Genomic DNA, 23,563 nt, shown 5'->3' with positions numbered 1-23,563 from the left:
TACAGCCTACGGTTTAATTTTTTGCTCGTATTATAGGCCACACCCGGTATTATCACTGACAGTCATGTAATTCAGAAATCGAAGTGCTGGGCCGTGTTGCATAATTACAACTAATATTACTTTAATATTCGTTTTTATTATGCAACACGGCTCAGGTCTAGATAAAAAAAATACTTCTATGAATGAAAATATTACTTTTATTCACAATGAAAATACAATTAGTACTTGGTGAGATCAATGACAACAAATCATTATTTACGACGTGTCGCAAAACCTTTTCATAAAATACAACAGAGAGATTATGTTATGTTATTCGAAACTTGTTAGAAATAATCTGCGGCAGTAGTCATACTTAGGCCTGTTGTCGAAGTTATTTTACACTTTTTATCATAAGTATTTATTAACATTTTAATAATGGATATGCATATTTATGTATAAGCTAGTGTTGGTAGGAACTCGATTTTGAAGAACTTGAATCGTTTTTACGCTACTCGGTGTATGAATTATCAGTTAACAGCGTGGGCGATGGTACAGTCGCCATCAGATATATCGGAGCAGCCAAGGTGTTCACAATATCTGAACACGCACTCTAACGCCCTGACAATAGAGGCGTGTTCAGATATTTGTGAGCGCCTTAGCTGCTCCGATGTATCTGATAGCGACTGTACATACTTCAGAGTTTTCTTTTTAGGACTCGAGTCATTACAAAAGACTGAAGTCTCGATAAGAGCTTAAGTTTCGACTAAATGAATAGAGTCGAATCTTTGACCAACACTAAGGGCCCCTCCACATCTGGCGTCTTTCGAGCGTCGGCGTCTGTCGGCGTCGGTCCAGCGCTATGGAAAATGACGTCGCTGCGCAGTTGCGTCGACGTTGCGTCGACGTCGGCCATAGAATTGTAGACGCCGACGCTCGAAAGACGCCAGATGTGGGGGGGCCCTAATATGGCAAAAAAAATGACAACTAGGTTAAGGGGTCATCCATTAATTACGTCACACCAATTTCTAGGTTTTTTGACCCCTCCCCCCCTTGTCACACTTGGTCACATTTGGCAAACCCCTCCCCCCTAGTGTGACGTCACATTTTTTCTACGAAATCGCCAAATCGAATTAAGTAAATACCTAAGTATTATTAATATTTTATCAAAATATTTTTGACGATATAAATATTAGTAATTTTATAACCCAAAACCTCTTAGGAAAGAAAATTAAACGATTAAAAACTATTTTCGTTTTAAAAACTTGTTATTTAAATAATGTACAGTGAATAAAATAATTTACAAAATTTTCGGTTACTGATGAAGTTTAAAGTGACGTCACAAAGTTTGTGTCTCCCCCCTCCCCCATGTCACAATATGTCACATTTTCTTGACCCCCTCCCTCCCCCTAAACGTGTGACGTAATTAATGGATGACCCCTAAATTGTGTTCGATTGCTTACACTACATTGATCAGCTAGTCTGTCAAAAAACGGGATGTTTCATTTAGGCGGTTTTAGTAATTTCAAATACAAATATTCCTTAAAATAACAGCTATTCAGGTAATAGGTAAACATTTTGTACTAAGCAGGGTCGTAATTTTTCTTCTTCTTTAGAACTACGAAGAACGAGTGATAATTCCACAAAAAAAATAACACGAGTGTGTCAAGCACGGGTGCGGCGCGTTCGATGATTGGCGGATGCTGAGCCGAACGGAGCCGAGAATGCCCGATTGCTTTATGTGCTAAACTGCAAAACGTAATTCAAGACCAAAAAAAGTAAGACATGTTGCCACTTTTTTACTAGCGCGTCTTGTATTTATGTAAAAATATGTAAGTAAAAGTGCTTTTTTAGATTGCAGGAGTAAAATTACTAATAAATAAATTATCTTACCGTGATTATTTATCAAAATGAATTTACTATTTTACAAACAAATTATTGTAGTGGCAACATTATCTTACTTTTCTTGGTCTTGAATTACGTTTTGCAGTATAAGTTCGCTCGCAACCATTGGCAAGGTGATGGAAGGAGAAGTGGCGCTGAGTGTAACAAACACACGTACTCTCATGGAATGTAGCACATTAATGCTAGCGGCAGCCGTTTGAATTAGCGTAAGATTTAGCGTAGAATTCAACAAATCGTGCACCTTGACAATAGCAGGCGTGGCTCACTCCGCGATTTCGTCGCTTTACAACAGGTAGCTACAAGTACATCCGTTCCACACCAATTTTTGTGGCTAGCCATAAGCCGCGCGTGGCACTGTCGCCACCTCTAGCGGCCATATCTATCCTGATCGTAACCGACGTGTTTCGTTAGTGAGTCTTCTGTACCTAGTAATATTATTTATTCTGTGACAATAGTCGATTACACGCACATCGGCAACTCTTGAAGCAAACAAGGTTTCATCATCATCATCATCATATCAGCCCTTTATCGCCCACTGCTGAGCACAGCACAATAAACAAGGTTTGTAAGGCGGTATGTTTTATTTGGTGGTCTCGTCGGTGTCGGACTCCGGAGGCGCGCTGGGGGTCCCGGAGTCCTGGACGCTTCGGAAGTTGCTGAGCACGTTGAAGTGTGTGAGCAGCGTCACTGGCGCGCCGTCCGAGTGCAGGTAGCGGTGGATCTGAACGAAATAAGTGCGTTTTTAGGGTTCCGTACCTAAAAAGGAAAAAAACGGGATCCTTATAGGATCACTTTGTTGTCCGTCCGTCTGTCTGTAAAGACCCTTTAACGCGGGAACGTGTGGAGGAGGTATCAAGTTGAAATTAAAACCATATACCTAATAAGCTTAATCAGGTCTATAGTCCATTGCAGTTGTGAATTGTCACAAAAAACGTATATTTTGACACTCTCAAGGGAATCAAAATTCATAGGATACTTCCCGGTGACCTAGAACTATGAAATTTGGCAAGCAATATCTTCTTACACGGCAAATACGGGGAAAAAAACTTAGCCTACGACAGTAAGGACCACTTGCACCAGCCCACTAACCCGAGGTTAACCAGCTAAACCGTTAACCCAGTGTCAAATTGTACTGATAACCATGATAACTCCAGGAATAACCGGTGAACCTCGAGTTAGTGAATGGTTGGATGGAAGTGGTGAAGAAGTGGATGAATAAAGAGTATAATAGTTACATTGGCGCCTAACTTCCTCAGCATGGCGGTGAAGGCTCGCTCCTCCCTGCCGATCCACGGCCGCGCCTCGTCGCACACCTGGTACGGGCTCACGTGCACGAAGATCTCCACGTCTGTACATATCAAGTATAGTTTGATTTCAATTTCAAATATTTCCATTTCGTATATATTTTGTTATGAAAAAAAATATACCCCTAAAAAGGTATGATGATGATGATGATGCTCTCCTGACCGATTTCGGCCGCAGCGACTGTGTGCTCTGGAGTAGGCAATTTTTCAACTCGTGTTATCAGAGTGTAGCTGATCCACTCTCTGGTGCGCCCTTAGGTGGCTCACGTACCCTATCTTCTTGCTAAATACTCGAGCGCACTTTGGGCACGTCAGCACACCACCTATATAATTTTAGGAAATTGAGGCTGGCGGCCGACGTGTCCGCCGTCCAGCCGTACATCGCCGAGATGCTGAAGATGAACCTGCGCCACGCATACAATACTATATACTACTGTACACACATAGAACACTGACCGAGCCTGACGAGCGTCTCGAGCAGGCAGCGCGAGCCGAGCCACGTGTTGCGGCCGCCCGCGTGCCCGCCGTCCAGCCAGTACATCGCCGAGATGCTGGAGATGAACCTGCAGGACATACAATAGGGACTGTTACTACAATGTTCTGCCACCAGAGTGCAGCTCTAGCGCACATCCTAAACCATAGAGTAACTTGTACAGTCACGAACCGTGATTGTTGAGCCATTTTTGTACAACAGGTTAAATGCAATACTAGACTTATACCTACTTGGCTATGCTTGTTGTAAGAATGATGTACGATAATACAGAGAACCTACTAAGAGTCGTAAAATGATTACCTACTGGACTGTGATATTTAATACTTAAGAACCTACTTCTTTGTTAAGGTGATTACAGTTATATTGTGTAACACATATAGTTTATAAGTGAATAATTAAAAATTGATTAATATTGTTCTTCACTGCCTGAAACACAGGGAATCCTAGTTCAGACATTTGTAAACCACTTGTCTCTATATAAATTCTTAGTCTTTAAGAACAACCACTGTACTATACTTTTCTCAATAAATTATTTGTATTTGTATTCAGGGTTCTAGCTCAATTGGACATTTCATAGAGTAAGTATTGAACAATCTATTTGACTAGGACCCTAAATACATCAACGATCGTGGTGCGTGATGGTGCATACTATGACACAAACAGGTTTTTTGACCAGTTTTCACAGGAAATTGTGTCGCTTAACTTCAAACTCGGGTAAATCCATTCGATGCTCTCAGGAAATATCTACCATAGACATACGATTTACCCGAGTTTTGAGTTTTAAGCGACTCAATTTGTTGAAAATAAATATGACATACCCTATTATCACATAAGTACATACTTTTTTTGTTACATCTATATGTCAGCATAAATCATCATTTCAGCTTCGCATTCTGGGCGGAATAAATACGAAATCGCAACTTGTCCCGAAAAATAACAACGGGTTGCACTCCAGGAGTGCCGGCAGAAGTGAAAACTCAATGACATTATAACAGTTTTTCGATCAGGTCACGTGCCCGTCTCACGTCTTACGAATCTTACGGTCACGTGATCTGTCGCGAGTTGAACATTTTTTCCCCATCAGAAAAAGTGCACAGCTTTTCACTTTAAAAATCAAATATGAACCTCGTGGCCTGCGTGTCGGCGGGCGTGAGCGTGTGTGTGTAGTGGAACTCGTACAGCAGCTGGTTGAGCACCACGCAGCCCTTGCTGAAGCCCACCAGCGCCATCTTGGAGTCCTGCAGCGCCAGGCTCGGCCGCCACCACAGACGGCTCGCCGGCCTGACAACAAACAGTCATAAAAAAATATTGCCAATAAAAAAACAGCAGGTGGCAGGTGGACTAAAATGTTAACAGAATGGTGGCCGATTTCAAATGAAAGAAGCGCCTGGCGTCCGTTGGCTCGTTGGGTGGACGACATCCGGAAAATTGCGGGTCACTTCTGGTTGAGATTAGCTCAGGACCGGGACAAGTGGCGTACTAGAAGAGAGGCCTTATGCTCAGCAGTGGGCGATAAAGGGCTGATATGATGATGATGATTAAAAAACACTTAATTTTAGCTATGTTTAACCTCTAGCCGCCCAGAGACCTATAAATAGGTCTCCTGTTCCATTCTAATTTGAACTTTGTGTTGACACAATAAAATTTCATTTTGCTTGACAAGGTTTGATGTATGGGAAACGAAAAATCATAGTGGCCCGGAGACCGGCACCCAAAAAAGTTTTCATTTACCGCCATTTGACGTAGGTACAATTTATCTTTTAATTAGTTTTAAGTATAAAATGAATTTGTTTTTTTTTGGGAACAAAGTTAAAGCAAATGCTTCGTGTAAAATGAGCGATAGAGATATCGGAGGCGCCACCTCTCAAATCTGCGAGTTCCGCCAGAAAGCAACGTTCCGTCATGTAGGCTGAAATATGAGGTCAGTGAATATATCATAGAAAGGTTTTAATATGTGTGTAGATAAAGAAGTGTATGTAACTGTACATAAATAGGTATTAAACACTCGTGTGATCCTTTTAAAAAACTCACTTCGTTCGTTTCTTAAACCCACACTCGTATTTTCATGCCTTTCATTATGTAGCAGTCGCATAAACTACTATTACGCGTTGGCCACAACATTGCGCGACTCGCTTCGGCTAAGACAACCATAGGTTTGAGAGAGACACAGCGATCGGACCTTTCGTTCCCTGCGCTTATGGTTGTCGCCTTAGCCAAAGCCAGTCGCGCAATGTCGTGGCCAACCCGTTATTGTGCACCATACAGTTAAAAATACACCAAGATCTGTTCGGTATAGAGCAAGTTTAGTCACTTTTAGGGTTTTGTAGCCAAATGGCAAAAAACGGAACCCTTATGGATTCGTCATGTCTGTCTGTCCGTGTATGCCACAGCCACTTTTTTCCGAAACTATAAGAACTATACTGTCGAAACTTGGTAAGTAAGTGTATTCTGTGAACCGCATTAACAATTTCACACAAAAATAATAAAAAAAACAATAAATTTTGGGGGTTCCCCATACTTAGAACTGAAACTCAAAAAATTTTTTTTCATCAAACCCATACGTGTGGAGTATCTATGGATAGGTCTTCAAAAATGATATTGGGGTTTCTAATATCATTTTTTTCTAAACTGAATAGTTTGCGCTAGAGACACTTCCAAAGTGGTAAAATGTGTCTCCCCCCCCCTGTAACTTCTAAAATAAGAGAATGAAAACTAAAAAAAATATATGATGTACATTACCATGCAAACTTCCATCGAAAATTGATTTGAACGAGATCTATAGTTCGTTTTTTTTAGCATTAGAAAGAACTTCGCAGAAGTAAGCTTGTGGTTCCAAATCCAGCACTTTTAGCGGTTATAATTTGAAGTAAATTATATGTATTGACCATGCTACATTAGATAATTCAATAATTATTAACAATTAAAGAGCCTGATAAAAACTGCACGCTTGCTTCTGTGGAGTTCTTTCTAATGCTAAAAAAAACGAACTATAGTAAGTACTTTTTTTTTAATACGTCACAAATCGTAAACCGCAATTTTATTATGTTACTTGCTGCTACGGAACCCTTCATGGGCGAGTCCGTCTCGCACTTGGCCGGTTTTTTATTCGAATTGTTTTGGAGTTCGCTTAATTTTTTTTAGTGAAACCGCAGACGACATCCATTGGAACTAAACCTACTCACGGCTCGAGGGTCTCTTGAGCTGGACTGGCCGCGCCGTTCGAGCCGCCTTGCTTCGGCGATGTACTCTGTAACATATGTTTATTAAAATATATAATATAGGACATTCTTACACATATTGACTAACAAGGTGATTTATTTTTATATGCATTATAGAGTAGTCTAAAATACTAACTATTTTGGCTCAGTGATCCAAAGATAATAAAAAAAAATCCACAAAATCCGAGGAGAATGAGAGAGAGAGAGAGTAAAAAATACAGACACGTATTTTTTTTAGCAAACCAAACCACATAATAAAGAATAGTACAGTCACCTGCAATAATATGTTACTCTTCGAAGACCGTAAAAATATGTGACACGCTCTTGTGGCTCTACAAATACGACCGTGTCAGATATTTATGCGGCCTTCGTTGTGCAACATATTATTGCAGGTGACTGTACTACCGTACAGAAAGTAAACTTCCTACAAAACCGAAGTTTGCAGCGGTCGAGGTCGAATCATGCTGTCCTTTTCTAATATATGGCACTATCCCTTTCGGCTATTTAGGGTTGTCAAAATTCAAGCCGTCATCTTATCTGTGGACGTGTACGCAACGGGACGTCAAGTTGTGTCAACCCTAATAATTGTACGGAGCAATGCTGAGCCGAACGGTACCCAGTTTGCCCGAAGAGAGGAGTTTCGCACCCCTGACCAAACTCAACCTATTAGGTAATATTGTACTCCAAAGTACTGAAAACTTTGTAAACGTGTTACGAAACATTGTTTATAAACTTTATAAACAAAAATATTGATAGTGTATATACGTCGCTTCAAACTTTAAAGTCTGTAGTGGTCATTAAGCAACATTTAAAAACCTGTATTGCGTGTATTCGTGTCTCATCTTACGTTCAAATCTACAGTGTCCTCGGTCGCGGCCTCCAGGCCCGCCAGCAGCTCATGTTCGGGAATATTCTTCACCTGATTACTCACTTCTTGCAGTAACCTGCACAAATAAATACACTAATTTTTGTATTTTTAAAACAATTAATGTTCCCAACACATCCACCACAAAAAAAAAATTTTGATCTTCCGGCCGACTTTGACCAAGGTGACCACTTCGACTCCTAGTTAGCTCGGCGCTCGTACGCCCGAATATGGCTGACGTAGCCGATCTTGGAGGTGAACCTCCGCGCACATTGAGGGCACGTGAGAACACCAGCCACATAGTGGTAGTGAATGGAAGCAGGCTGGCGCGCTTTCAGCTCATCGCGTTTAGCGTCGAGGTCAACTTTACGTTCCTCCTCGAAATCGCGCACTTTGTCATGGACCAGCCTGCGCCACTCAGGACGTTGTGCTGCCAAACCTTCCCACTGAGAGGGCACGATGTTGCATCTTTTCATGTGTCGTTTCTGAACATCTTTGTATCGGAGGAGTTGTCCGCAAAGTTTCCGCTTACCCTCCTCTAGTCCAGAAAAAAAGATGCGCTTCGCCACTCTCCTCCGCCATACGCGATACGTGACCGCACCACCGAAGCTGTCGACGCATTAGGTAAGCCTCTATTCCACCGACCTTGGCGCGTCGCAGAACTTCGGTATTTCGCACTCAGTCAGACCATTAACACTCCACAAATAAATACTCGCAAAATAAACTACCATCACCTCGACACACGTATCGTAATGATTTCGGTATTCGTAAAGGTTGTCGCTAAGAGAAATGAGAATAGTGCGGTGCGCGAAACGCCCCACTAATGTACCTCTGCAAGTGCAGCAGCGCGCTGTGTGTGGGCGTGTGCTCGGGCACGCCGGGGTGGTGGCTCTACTCGCATGTGCAGTATCCGCAGCTGTTATAGAGGAGCCTGCAAGTGGAGTACCTCTGCAGGTGCAGCAGCGCGCTATGCGTAGGCGTGTGCTCGGGCACGCCGGCGTTGTTGCTCGGCACGAAGTTGTCATAGCAACTGAAGCTCTTGTACTCGATCCTGACGAACATCATCATACTATTCAAGAACAGTTTTGAATGATTCACGGTTAGTTTCACTAGATTTATATCGACCGGTAATAGGCTACATTCCTACTAGTCAAATCAGCTTCTTTTTTAGAACTGTCAAAACGATTTGCTAATATGGATTTTTTTATAAAACCGAGTATAGTGACATCACGGTAAATTTACCTACTTCTTATATTTCAATCCGATTTATTAATCTAATAATTTTCTGGTGCTTATTTCGTGCACGGTTTGAAATAATTTATTTTAAGTACAGCAAACATCCCTATTACGGTTCATACCCCGGTCGATATAACGTAAAGGCCCAACTTATTTAAGGACAAGTGAAATAGCGACCCATAAAATATGAAAAATATTTTATAGGCCCGATTTTTTTTCTAGCCGTAGAAAATAGAGCCCACCTGCTTTTGACTGCAGAAACTAAAAGCAATCGCTGCTTTGCCGACGAAATTAAAAACTGTGTACTTTTTAGGTTTCCGTACCTCAAAAGGAAATAACGGAACCCTTATAGGATCACTCGTGCGTCTGTCTGTCTGTCCGTCTGTCACAGCCTGTTTTCTCGGAAACTACTGGACCAATTAAGTTGAAATTTGGTACACATATGTAAATTAGTAACCCAAAGATGGACATATTTTTTTTATAATTTTATAATACATAGGTTCGAAGACTTCGAAGTTATTTAAGAAAATAGCCAAAAAATTACCATTCCCCCCTCTTTATCTCCGAAACTAATGGGTCTAAAATTTGGAAAAAAATACACAAAATAGTTGTTTACCTATAGATGACAGGAAAACCTATTAGAAATGTGCAGTCAAGCGTGAGTCGGACTTATGTACGGAACCCTAGAAGCGCGAGTCCGACTCGCACTTGGCCGGTTTTTTTAATGCGCACTTGTACGTAATTTCCGCAGACGGATTTGGCTTTTGGTTTCTGTAGGTTCCACTTGATACAAAGATCTAGGGCCCCTCTAGGTCTCACGTTAGCTTACCTGGAGGGCCGAACGACTACAATGTGGTAGGTGGGGAAGTTTTGGCTGAGGATGCGAGCCGTGTTTTCGAGGTTCCACTTGATAAAGTTCCGATTGTCGCGGTGCGTCTGCATGATCTCCGGATAGTCCTGCAAAAGATTACAAAAAGTCATATAGGCTACTTTCCTACTAGTCAAATCAGCTTCTTTTTTAGAACTGTCAAAACGATTGGCTAATATGGAATTTATATGAAAACGAATATAGTGACGTCACGGTCAACTTCCGTACTTTTTATATTTCAATCCAAGTTATAAAATAGAAATTGTGCTTAAAAATAACTGATGTCTATGTTTTTCTAATAATTATCTGGTGCTTTATCGTGCACGGTGTGAAATCATTTATTTTAAGTAGAGGAAACCTCCCTATTATTGGTTATTAACGGGACGAACTTACAACAATCCACTTAGCGCCACTTGCACCATCCCACTAACCCAGGGTTAACCGGTTAAACCGTTAACACAGTGTCAAATAGTACTGGTGTCCATGGTAACTACAGGTTTAACCGGTTAACCCGGGGTTAGTGGAATGGTGCAAGTGGCGCTTAGTCATATAAGGGTCGATCAACTTTTTCATGTCATGGAGAAAGATTTTTTTCGAAAAAATAAATCTTTTAATTATGATTATTTTTCAGACATTTAGCGTACAAGAACATTTAAAGTTTTGTATGCGATTACGGGCCGCGCACAAATTTTATTATTTTGACAACTTTTGGTGTTATATATGTTGTGCTGTCTCAAAACGTGTCCCCTGGGTTACCCGGGATTTATTAAATAAAACTTCATTTAATCGAAATACATATTCGCCTATTATATAAAGGAGCATAAACTCTTTGCTTCTTTTAACTTAAAATTAAAGAGACCCTTCTTGGTTTTCCTTAAAATCAACTAATAGTGTCTCCTGAGTCACTTATGTCGTAAAATGTACGAAAAGTTTTTATATTACTCAAATACCGCAACCGTGCATATTCTACCTCTCGGAATAATATGTTAATGTTACGAAATAATCAAAAAATTATAATTAAAAATATTTATTAATCACTCTTCTCCAGAAAAATGCAAAACTAGCCTAAAATTTTTTGGGACATCGTAGTTTTCCCAGAGACAAATTTAGTTATCCAAGAGACATTTTTGGTTCCTCCAGAGACAAATTTAGTGACTCAAGAGACATTCTGTCATTCTGTTTTCACATTTTAACTTATCAGTAAGTCTAATCAGTCTAAAAACACTCAGAAATCAAAACGATTAAACAAAAATCAAAGTAAATGATTCTCAGCAATCAGTACAATCAACGTCAAAAATATAGTGACAGCCAAAGTGGCTAAAGAAAAGCTCGCCTCATCCAAATTTCAAATACGCAGTTTTCAAAAGGAATAAATAATAACATAAAGGCTCAAAAATCATCATCATCATCATCATCATCATCTCCTCCTAGCCGTTTTCGGCTACAGCGACTGCTATGCTACAGCTGAGAGCGTCGCTGGTGTGCCCTCAGGTGACTGACGTAGCCAATCTTTGCAGCAAATGTGCGGCCACATTCGCTGCAGGTCAGCACCCCTCCGATATAATTGTACGTGATGGCCACAGGTGGTCTGGCCTTTAGCTCGTCACGCTTAACGTCGAGCTTTGTGCGTCGCCTGGCTTCAAATTCACGCACCTGCGTCTGCACAAAGTTTTTAGACCACTTCCGCTCATAAGCAAAGAGACATCATCATCATCATCATCATCTCAGCCATAAGACGTCCACTGCTGAACATAGGCCTCCCCCTTGGACCTCCATACGTGCCGGTTGGAAGCGACCCGCATCCAGCGTCTCCGGCGACCTTAACAAGGTCGTCTGTCCGTCTTGTGGGTGGACGTCCTACGCTGCGCTTGCTAGTCCGTGGTCTCCACTCGAGAACTTTTCGACCCCATCGGCCATCTTCTCTGCGTGCAATGTGGCCTGCCCATTGCCACTTCAGCTTGCTAATCCGGTGGGCTATGTCGGTGACTTTAGTTCGTCTACGGATCTCCTCATTTCTGATTCGATCACGTAGAGAAACTCCGAGCATAGCCCTCTCCATAGCTCGTTGAGCGACTTTGAGATGAGGCCGATAGTGAAAGACCACGTTTCGGAGCCGTAAGTCATCACTGGTAACACACATTGATTAAAAACTTTTGTCTTGAGGTACTGAGTTATGTCGGACGAAAAGACATTACGTAGTTTCCCGAACGCTGCCCAACTGAGTTGGATTCGGCGGTTGACCTCTTTCTCGAAGTTGGACCTACCCAATTGGACTACTTGTCCTAGGTAGATGTACGAGTCAACAACTTCGAGTACCGAGTTCCCAAACAGAGACTGGGATGGGCACAACATTGGCATTTGACATAAGTTTCGTCTTGTCCATGTTCATTTTCAAGCCCACCCGTTGTTAAACTCGGTTGAGATCATCGAGCATCATGCTGAGTTCCTCCATCGACTTTGCCATGACTACGATATCGTCGGCAAACCGAAGGTGAGTGATGTATTCGCCGTTGATGTTGATGCCAAGTCCATTCCATTCCAGGAGCTTGAAGGCGTCTTCCATTACGGCAGTAAACAGTTTCGGAGAGATAACGTCTCCCTGCTTTACGCCTCTTCGCAATGGAATCGCCCTCGTGCTCTGCTCCTGTACTCGGACCATGGTGGCGTTACTATACAAACACTTCAACACTTCGATGTACCGATAGTCAATATGGCATCGCTGAAGAGACTCAAGCACCGCCCATGTTTGCACCGAATCGAAGTCTTTCTCATAGTCCACAAACGCTAAGCATAATGGCAAGTTATACTCTTCGGTCTTCTGTATAACTTGCCGCAGCGTATGGATGTGGTCTATGGTCAGGCGTTATGCCCTCGGAAAAGACGGAATTAAAGAGCTTCTGGAGGACTTTAAGTACCGGTGTTCCACCCGCTCTCAGAAGCTCTGAAGTGATTCCGTCTTTGCCCGGCGCCTTGTTGTTCTTAAGCTGCTTCAGGGCCATCCTAATCTCGTACAGACTGATGTCCGAGATATCTTCGATATAATGTCGGGACAGCTTGGCTCTTGGATCTCCTACCAAGCTGTCATCGGGCTTTGCGATCGAAGTGTATAACTGTCCATAGAACCTCTCGATCTCGCCTAAAACCTCCGCTCTGCTCGACGTTATGCTGCCATCTTCCTGTTTCAGCTTTGTCAGCTGGCTTTACCTAATAGACTTGTCCTTTGCGAACACTTCGGAGCCTTGGTTTCGCTCAATAGTCTCTTCATAGTCAGTGTCTCAAAGAGACATAGTAATAATTTATTACTAATTTCTATTAAAAAGTTAATATATCCATGAAAAGAAGCAAATTTATCAAAACGTATTGATAAAGTCTCCTGAGTCACCATCACAGTCTCTTGGGTCACCAGAAAAGTGACCCGGGGGAACGGTGACCCAGAAGACATTTAAAGTCAAATCAATAATTTTAGTTATTATCCACAAAAATATGTCAAAAAAGTATATTGTTAGACCATATTAGAGCTAAGAAGGATCTATAAAGCTACAAATTAATATAAAAAGACAAAACTTCTTACGAAATATCACAGTAAGTCAGCGGACCGACAATTAACACACCTTGCCACACTTCGAACCACAGACGAAATGGCCGGCGAATAAGAAAGTAACCGTAATGGTGGATCTTGTCACGTGATACTTAGATCGGCTGCCTATTGGCTGGGCGATACAGTGTCATAACTTTGAGCCTTCGTTGCCATTGTAATGTGTGGTAAGTTAGGGGACTTAAAAATGAATCATTGTTTCGGGACGCAAAAATAACTTTTTTTTTAAATAAATCTACGCATTCTAGCGAAATTTTAGCATCGAATTTGTAAATTAGATGTCAATACCTTTTTAATTAAGCATTAGTAGTGAATATGGTGGAGTACATTTTTTACACTGTTAAGTAAAAACCGAAGCCGACATGCGATTGGGACATGCTTTTTTTGTATGGGAGTCTAAAATTATCTCCTGGGTCACCAAAAAAAAACTATATTTAAAAATAATTCTTTCAGTTTTTAAGTTCTAGTTTGAATGATTATTTGGTTAATTTACTATAATATACCAGATAAATTTAAAAACTGTTACGATTTGTAAGATTTGAATTTTTATATCGTTGGGACACGATATGACATAAAAAAGTTGATCGACCCATAAATAGTAAGCTCAATAGGGCTTATGTAATGAAACAAGTGCTAGACGACGGTATACATGTCGGCGGCCGATCGTAAGATCAGGCATATCGTGAAATTCCTAGGCATATCGTGAAACGTGATAATCTTTGACTCGTTCCCTGAGTCGACGGAGCCCCGCTACGCGGGGTCCCTATTTCTGGGCAGTTTGCCCTTCGTGCATCTGAAGCAACCTAACGAACCTATATATTGGTTTAAGGCGTGCTTTTTCCGTATGAGCTAAGCGAACCAGTTTTTTGAATCCATTAGAAATATAAGAAACAATGTTTTAAAATTGTGAAAAAAATATATCTTATACTTAAGGATCTGGCAGATACGTTTTGGATCTCAAAAACATGATTAGATAAACTTTGCTCGATAGAAAAAAATTCCAAAGTTACGCCTTTTTTTAACAATAAATCCAAACCATATCTACAATACAAACTTTTTAGACTTGTTTTTTACACAAATGTATAGGTAATAAGATAATCTAGACGTTTTGGATCACTTTGTCTCGGTAACATCATTAAAATAATTTCTATGTTTCAATACCTACTAAATCCGCAAGCGCAATCACTCGCGAACGCACTTACGCCCTCTTCAGTCGCGCGGCAGCGCTTGTAGAGGACGGACCTGTGTCAGTGTGTTCCGCGCGGTCACGTGATTTTACCATTTACAAACAATGGGAAACAAAGCATATGAAACGTAAGAAAAAGTCACTAAGTGCTATAAAAACACACTTTCTGATAACAGAAGCATCTAAACTTTACGAGGTGGTTGAAAGCGCCTAGCTTTACTACATCAACAGTTAAAATATTTCAGTATTTTCACTAGGTCAGCAACCAATTTCAATGTAGGTAAATAATATTATATTCCTAGATAATATAATTGTGAGTATGTAAGTATGATATATTTACAGTATTTCACCTTTACTGATATACCTACGTCCGATCTGCAAAATGATTATATTCCTTCGTGCTCTTTGACTCCTTTGAAAATCAGAAATTATTTATTTGGATTGACACAGTATGGGGATGTTACAATATATGTATAGTGTTACGCTTTTAGTATGAGGATGCCGAAGGCGCACGGCTTTGGATCGCATGCAACGTGCCAGGCCCGTCAAGCGTGCAAATTCATCATCATAATCATAAATTTATATAAATATAAAATGTCAAATTGAATTAATTGAAAAAATTACCATAATAAGCATATCGCAATACAATTATTTAAGAACTAAATACATATCACTAATTTTAATATTTGACCACGGTCGACATGAATTAAATATAATTGAGAGTTCCAAGTGCCTACAGGCAGTTCATCTTGTGCTTGGTTGTATTAGTCTTGTTCGAGAAACTGAACACGGTGAAAAATAGAGATAATACTCCTAAAAATACGTGTGATACCTCATTAGATTCGTCATAATGCCTAGAAAAATGTATTCGAAGCGTGTAGTAGCACACACAAAATATCAAAAGTTATAAGCAAAAAAAGGGGGGAAAGTAGAGATCTTTAATTTCCCCAATATCTCAAAAAGTATTCATATTACGGTGCGAGATGGGTGGGGGGTGCTCGACCAAATGTCATAGAGGGCCCCAAGACAAAACAAAATACATTTAAATTTTTTCAAAATGGCCGACTTTTTTTATTTTTTTTTTCAAGTTGGTCCGAGCGCGCTGAGATTTGGCATGGCGGAAGATAGAGGCCCCTAAATTCCTATGAAAAAATTTTTTTGGAAAAAATCCAAGATGGCGGAAATAATGGTCATTTTAATTTTGTATGGCAACTTTTAAACGGTGCGAGATGGGTGGGGGGTGCTCGACCAAATGTCATAGAGGGCCCAAGACAAAACAAACTGCATTTAAAAAAAATCACACAGGGCGACTTTTTTTTTTAATTTTTTTCATGTTGGTCCGAGTGCGCTGAGATTTGGCATGCGGCGAGCTTGGAGGCCCAAGATTACTATGTGAAAAAAAATTGGAAAAATCCAAAATGGCGGCGGACACAGGCCAAATTCAAATTTCCAAGTAGGTTAGGCGAGCCCGAAGGAGGCTGAAGGCCGACCCCGCGGAGGGTCGTCAGGCCCGGAGCTTTATCTCGAATGTCCAAGCATGCTCCACCCCCAGTAATTTTGGGCGAGGCCGAAAGTCGAGCTGCGGGAATGACGAACAAAGCAAAATCCTATACAAAAGTTTATAGGATTATTAAGCGATTTGTTAACCCGCGCGAGGCCGGGGCGGGTCGATAGTAATAAATAAACATAAAGCATACGCTAGACTGAATAAAAATATAAAAGTTTCACTAAAATTTACTGGATTGTACAGTCAGCAGCAGAAATAGCTACGGGACCTAGTAATCAATATGATGACACGGAAATGTCAAGATAATAAGGTCTGTGTCGATCATTTTGAACATGTTATTCTGCTTATCTATATCTGCTGCTGCCTGTACTGGTTTTAGAGTCTGGCTAATTTAGGTAGAACTAGAGTTTAGCTAAGAAAGGTAGAAGAAATTAATTTGACTGAACCATATCTGGTAGAAAAAGAAAATGATTGATGTTTTAAACCTGTTCAAGGACGTGGAATAGTAGATATTAATTCGGCGTCCTTGAACAGGTTTTCAACAACAATCAGTTAATTCTTTAATAGATATTTGGAAGAAACAAAACATAATATTGAAAATAATTTGTTACATTAAAGCCAGTGGACTGTAGTTTTTTAAGTTAGTTCCTCGCTACACTATACTGCTTTACCAGATTGTAGAAGGGCTTACCGGGATTTTGTGATCTGCAGCTGGCAGAGGCCTCGGCGGGTGGATTGCTCGCTGCTGGCTTCCTCGTTATTTCAAGGCACTGTTTTATGGTATATTTTGCGAATTCAGATATCCTTTCTGTCGCGATGTTTTGGTGACACTGACACCGTTAGTTATTACTTTTTAGACCATTGCTTGTGTGTCGCCGGCCAGTAGCCTCGCTACCTCAAGTAAATCAGTATAGCAGTAGGTATTAAGGATTAATACTAAACACCCCCCACCGAAAGCACTATGTGGCTTTCTCATAATATGAAAAAAGTTAAAAGTTAGACCAAATCAAAATCGTTGCAGACTTATCTTTGTCTAGCTCTGCCAATCAATTCAATTCCATCATCCGCTCCTCCATCTGACCTTTAACTGAGTTTTCCCTAAGCCCGATAAAAAAAAATTAAATTATTTTTTTTGTGAGTACCTCTTATAATGAAGGATATTTTTGCTGAGTATCAACATCCTACTAGTGACAGTTTTGGACTTATGATTTTATTATTATTTTTCTTTAATGTATTGTTTTTCGGGATGTATTCAAGCGATTTGCTGAAATTTATTGAATAGTGTTCTTTATTTAGGTATGCCTTGATACTCAAAAACCGAATACCAATTGTCATATAAAAAAAAATTACTCTACTCAACCGGTGTTTTACAATGTAGTATACAAACTCTTCGATTATGTTTGCGTTTTCTTATCAGGTTGTCGTATTTAAGAGTAAAATGCTAATCTCTCACCCCGATTGATTAAGGTTCTACCTACCTACCTACCTTACCTACCTACCTACCTACCTACCTACCTACCTACCTACCTTACCTACCTACCTACCTACCTTACCTACCTACCTACCTACCTACCTACCTACCTTACCTACCTACCTACCTACCTACCTACCTTACGTACCTACCTACCTACCTACCTACCTACCTACCTACCTACTTACCTACCTACCTACCTACCTACCTACCTGCCTACCTACCTACCTACCTACCTACCTACCTACCTACCTACCTACCTACCTACCTACCTTACCTACCTACCTACCTACCTACCTACCTACCTACCTACCTACCTACCTACCTACCTACCTTACCTACCTACCTTACCTACCTACCTACCTACCTACCTATACCTTACCTTTATATGAACAATACCTTACCTTAATTGACCGTCACCTTAAAATGTTTATTTCCTTTCGGTACTTTAATTCTACTACGCTGCCATTAAATTAAAACGTTGTTACCGATCACTAAATAATAAGTACACATGGCTCTGTAAAAATAATAATTCTAAATACCTATAATGATCAGAAACACGTAATGCAAAAAATATATACATATACAATAAAAACTATAAAAACGTGACCCTTGCACGGTATGGTTAAAATACTGCCATCATAAGATCCTTATACTGTGACCCGTTTGCTATCGCCGCCGCGCACAGCGCGCGCTCACGTGCTCGTCGAGCGGTTCGGGACGCGCGGGCGGGGCTTCACGGTTTGCCGCGCACCTCACCCCCTCAGATTCGTTGATGAGTCGAATCATATCGCCTTAATGTGACTATCCTCAAAACAATACACAGGAACATTACGATCTGCCTGATCTTACGATCGGCCGCCGACATACATATAAGGTGTAACTAAAATAGTAATACCGTATAAAACAAAGTCGCCCGCCGTGTCTGTTTGTTCGCGTTAAACTCAAAAACTACTGAACTGATTTTCATGCGGTTTCCACCTATAATAAAGTGATTCTTGAGGAAGGTTTAGGTGTATAATGTGTTAACCCGTGTGAAGCCGGGACGGGTCGCTAGTTTTTTTTTAAATACATAGCTTATTTACCAAATTTGGATGTGCCCATGCTCACGAAAACATGCCAATCCACTCAAAAATCGTCATACAATAATATTGCATTGTCAACACGCCTGGGCAATGGCGAGGGTTTAGTACAATTTACGTTGAACAAGCTATAGCGCGTTCTATCTCGCCGGTGGCGCCATCTATTGCAATATTGGGTAAACTATAGATTTAAGGCAAGTTGCATGAACCACCACGATAATGACGGCAGGGCCGTCTTAAACTATGCTGGGGCCCTTGAGCACATAAGAATAGGGTGTTATACTGTATTTCAAAGAAATTATTTTACACCATGCATGAAATAAAGCACCAGATAATTATTAGAAAAACACAGATGGGAGTTATTTTTAAACACAAGTTCTATTTAATAAATCGGATAGAAATGTAAAAAGTAGGCGAGTTGATCGTGACGTCACGATGTAATGTTTCATATAAATTCCATATTAGCAAATCGTTTTGACAGTTCTAAAAAAGTAATTGATTTGACTAGTAGGAAAATACTATTTGGGGCCCCTTTGGAAAGTAAAGAAAGCGAATGGAACTAACATTTTTCTACTATGATCTTTTATGTATTATGGGTAATCAAATATCTGTTACTGTCTGTCCTTCGGGGCCCCCTGAGGACGGGGGTCTTATGCACGGACCCTACGGGCTAATGTGTTATGTTATGTGATGTTAGTTTGCATTTTCACTTTATTCTTACGTCGTTTTCATTATTGCAGAATGGTTTACTTTATGCTAAAAACTATAGACTAACCCCCTTATTCATAAACGTTTACTAAAGTTGACAAGCCGATAATAATCGTTTGTCCCTTGCCATCATACCAAAACGTCGGAAAGGGACAAACGATTATTATCGGCTTGTCAACTTTAGTAAACGCAAAGACATATGTAACTTCGTATAAGATGAAGAGACTAAGGAAAAAACGTGCCTCGGAAATCAAGAAAAAATCATTCCCGGATAGATGGCGCACACAGCTTTGGCCTATGCTATAGGCTAGATAGCGTGACGAAACCGTTTCATATTTAACAATTTTAACACATAGATATCAGTGAATGAACGACCCATGTTCATGCATAAAAATAATAACATCATTTATCCATATATATACATTTTTTTGATAAATTTATACGTTTTCATTTTGAGTTTTAGTGCTGTGTCGATAGATGGCAGTAAATTTACTGTGACTACAAAATTTACTATGACATGGACCCCTCTATACTATCTATTCTCTCTGGTAAACGTTTATGAATAATGGGGACTATAGCAGTATCAGCCGGACCCGGGTATGTCCTTAAACTACGTTCAGGACCCGGGTATGTCCTTAAACCACGTCCAAGACCACCGGTGGACGGGCAGCAGCGTCCCTCAAATTCGGTGTATTCGACTGCGATCGCCAACCCGCCTGCCAAGCGTGGCGATTATGGCATTCACCCCCCTATACCGTAAGGGGGAGGCCTGTGTTCAGCAGTGGACGTCTTATGGCTGAGATGATGAGGATGATAGCAGTATCAGTAGATACGGTACGGTACCTGCACGTCGCCGCCCCAGAACACGAGGGCGGGCGGCGTTTGCACGCGGCGCGCGCACGGCGTGAACACCACGTCATTACGGCGCCCCTCTAACCCCTGCAATACAGTCAAATACAACATCAACCACATCTTATAATTAATAAATGTGGCTTTCCAGGGTCCGCATGCTTCAATAAGGACGTTTTCTTCTGAAATTCTGATAGAAAGGTCCTAAAACTCGGTTTTCCTAGGATAGCGGTGCCGTCATATAGCGGCCGTCCCCATACTAAATAATACGGTTAAATATGGATGTCGTAGTATTTGTATGGACACGGCCTTTATATGACGCCATCGTTATCCTAGAAAACTAGAGCATTATAGCAGTTGAAGCATAAGGACCCTTCTCTGCTGGAAAGCCACAAATTGATTTGTTTTAACCTACTATAATTTTTTTGCTGATTTATGCAGGTTTTCCCACTATGATTTCCGTCAGTAAATAAGGTAATAAAAAGACGGTTATCGGACGGAATATGTTCGGATGATATACCAAAAACACCGTGATTTTGGTATATCATCCGAACATATTTAAGAGGGCTTTAAAAATCGGACAGGCAAAGTACGTATCATAGGGGTGCACGTTCTTTCCAGTCGGGTATATTTTTCTGAATGGGACACTGTAAATGTTTTATTTTATTGGATCGTAAAAGAGCCCTAGAGACCTTGTAGAATAATTTGCCGAACCTTGACGCGACTGAGTCGCACCACCATTCGCTTCACCGAGCCATGTCTGCGGGGTCGCGATGCATCGCTGCGAGCCTCCGTGGGGGACGGATGCAGCAGATTTCAACCTGGACAGCAAGGACGTACATGCCTGTGGTATAGGCCGTTAGGCCAACAATTAAAAAATACTTAAGGGGTCCACTGATTGGTTCGCCGGACGATATCAGCCCGTCCGTTGTTCGGAGCTGTTTTTTCACAGGGCAATATCGTCCGGCGGACTGGTGATCAGCCGGCCCCTTCAGGTGTGGCGATGTAATTTTTTTATGTTGAATTTTTTTTATGTTAATCAATTTTTCTCTACAATTCAAGACTTGGTAAAATAACGAACTCAAACTGATGCTGTTTGTTCTGTTTTACTAACCAGGTTTGCTTGGACAGTACCTTAAAAATCGTAGTTCAAATAATACACTTGTACAAACAAAAACCACTTTTAAGGATGCACTCAATAGTGAATTTCTTTATTGATAGTTAAGTTTACTCAGACACAAGCTGTTATGACTATTATATTATACTTGTAATTTTGTTAAGACACATCAGTGATTTAATATTAGACTTTGAGACAATACACAAAAAAAACACAATATGAAAATCGATATTTTTATTTAATTATTACTAAAAATAGACAAAGTAGAAAATACAAGTTTACAAAATAACCACCAGTGGCCTATTTTATAAAGCTACAAGTTACAATTTACAAGCGGAAGTCTCTTTCAAACCCTATCTGTTAGAACGAGACTTCCGCTTGTAAATTGTAACTTGTAGCTTTATAAAATAGGCCACAGAATGGCATTATGTTACAAATAATTCTTGGCATATTAATTAGCTAGTATACTCCAAAACTCAATTCCAGAATTCAATTGAAAGTACAAAAGTTCAGTCATTCATTCATTTATTTCTCAATCATTCATTTTGGATACATTGGACTAGAAACTTTCTTGTTGTCACTTCACTTGTCTATTAGCCTTCTGGTGATAATATTTAGTATCATTCATGCACACTGTTATCTTCAAAGTGATGTCGTCCAAACAGTTTTTGAGGTCCTCTCGGAGCTCCCGCACCTTGACCCTCACATCTTCACACATTAGGTTGTAGCACATGGCCACTAGGCCCATACCCAGCAGCACATACACAAAGTTTATGACGAGCTTCACATGAGAGCCTCCGGCTGAATCAGCTATGTTAGCTCCGGGAACAAAGTCTCCAAAACCAATTTTACACAAGCTTATAACACAGAAGTATGTAGAATCTAAATAGTTCCATTTCTCCCAAGCTCCAAACATAATAGTGCCTGACAGGATGTAAAATGATATAACCCACAGGCAAGCAGTCGATGGAACTGTGATCTTCCTTTTAATCGGCTCCCCATCTTCAAACATTGGGTCTTCACGTCTGCTGCACTCGTGAGCTGTTATATACAACCATTTAAAGGTTTTCGCCAACACCTTACCCATGTTGCAGAAGTATAAAATATAAATTGGTATGCCGAAAAACGCATATGCAATAGTTAGAATTTTGCCCCAAACCGTTTTTGGTACAATATTGCCATATCCAATCATAGTGAACACAGACAAACTGTACATTAGAGCGGCTGGGAATGACCAGATATCTTCAGGCGAGTGTCCACTGTAGCCTTTATGTATGGCTTGTGATATATTATTCTGGTATACTCTTAGGATTTCATCTGCTCCAGTTTTGAAGGCAGCTTCATCAAATATGTTGTTTTTCTGTACTATTGTCCAGAGTTGTTGGGTCGTGTTGAGCCGCCACTGGCGCACGTCCTCGAGCTGGCGGTCGGGGCTGTTCTTCTCGATGTGTATGAAGCTGGCGGCGCCGAGCATCGCGTAACACACCACTAGGGCGCCGACTCCCACTTGTGTAAACATGAATGCTATGAATTTCCGTAAGCAATCCTTGATTTTCTCCCTGGCGTCGCTGCCGGTGGTGGACGACGAGTCTCTGCTGCGCATGGAGCCATGAAAACTTGAGTACGCCGTGTTCTGCCGCTCCATGACTGCAATCTCGTATAAATTACGAAACTGGAGTATTCCAGCGGCACTGACGCGAGTAGTAGTACGTGAGCGCCTGCCCTCGCACGCCCACTATTTCGGGAGATTAATTGGCAAGCCGCCAGACTAATGTTATTATAAAACATAGGTTGTTTTGATTCGAGTACCTATGAAACTTCATTTGCCGTAATATACAACGCAAACATTCGAAATAATGAAGTAAAGAGGTAATTGAGGGACGTAATCACTGATTCTACCGATTATTGTGATCCCTATATATTTAATTTTACTTATAAATAAACTGATGTACAAACTAAAATAAGCGCACTTACCGCTACCGCTTGTAAACAGTGCTTTTCTGTCTTGATTGTATGTATTAAGACAGTGAAAGATCAAATACTCGAAAAAGAATAATATGAGCAGTTGCAGTTATGATTTAACTTTATGATAAACTAATATGAAAGGATTTTATTTTGATTTTTGTGATGAATAAATGATATGATATGTCAATTTGTTGATGCGAGCTTAGACCGTAGACTAA

The 23,563-nt window shown here is 40.7% G+C and overlaps 3 protein-coding genes across 3 annotated transcripts in view; 1 reads left to right on the top strand and 2 right to left on the bottom strand.

The window, feature by feature from the left end:
• Window positions 1–23,563, top strand: part of LOC134673969 (synaptic vesicle glycoprotein 2A-like) — a 396,395-nt gene that overhangs the window by 160,113 nt on the left and 212,719 nt on the right. The gene's annotated exons all lie outside the window — the stretch shown is intronic.
• On the bottom strand, window positions 1,383–23,541 carry LOC134673407 (mitochondrial protein C2orf69 homolog). The gene is made up of 11 exons (XM_063531391.1): window positions 23,355–23,541; window positions 20,978–21,084; window positions 20,258–20,353; window positions 9,827–9,954; window positions 8,708–8,812; window positions 7,744–7,840; window positions 6,861–6,925; window positions 4,804–4,959; window positions 3,642–3,748; window positions 3,117–3,229; window positions 1,383–2,602 (listed from the first exon to the last, which is right to left on the bottom strand). Exons 2-11 carry the CDS (start codon window positions 21,002–21,004, stop codon window positions 2,462–2,464), a joined length of 1,035 nt encoding a protein of 344 aa, XP_063387461.1. The 5' UTR covers window positions 21,005–21,084; window positions 23,355–23,541; the 3' UTR covers window positions 1,383–2,461.
• Window positions 21,825–23,287, bottom strand: LOC134679565 (TWiK family of potassium channels protein 7). The gene has a single exon (XM_063538522.1). The coding sequence runs from the start codon at window positions 23,023–23,025 to the stop codon at window positions 21,958–21,960; it is 1,068 nt and encodes a 355-aa protein (XP_063394592.1). The 5' UTR covers window positions 23,026–23,287; the 3' UTR covers window positions 21,825–21,957.

Source organism: Cydia fagiglandana, chromosome 2 (genome assembly GCF_963556715.1).
Source record: "Cydia fagiglandana chromosome 2, ilCydFagi1.1, whole genome shotgun sequence".
Lineage (NCBI taxonomy): Eukaryota > Metazoa > Arthropoda > Insecta > Lepidoptera > Tortricidae > Cydia > Cydia fagiglandana.
This window is presented reverse-complemented; position numbering and strand designations above follow the sequence as displayed.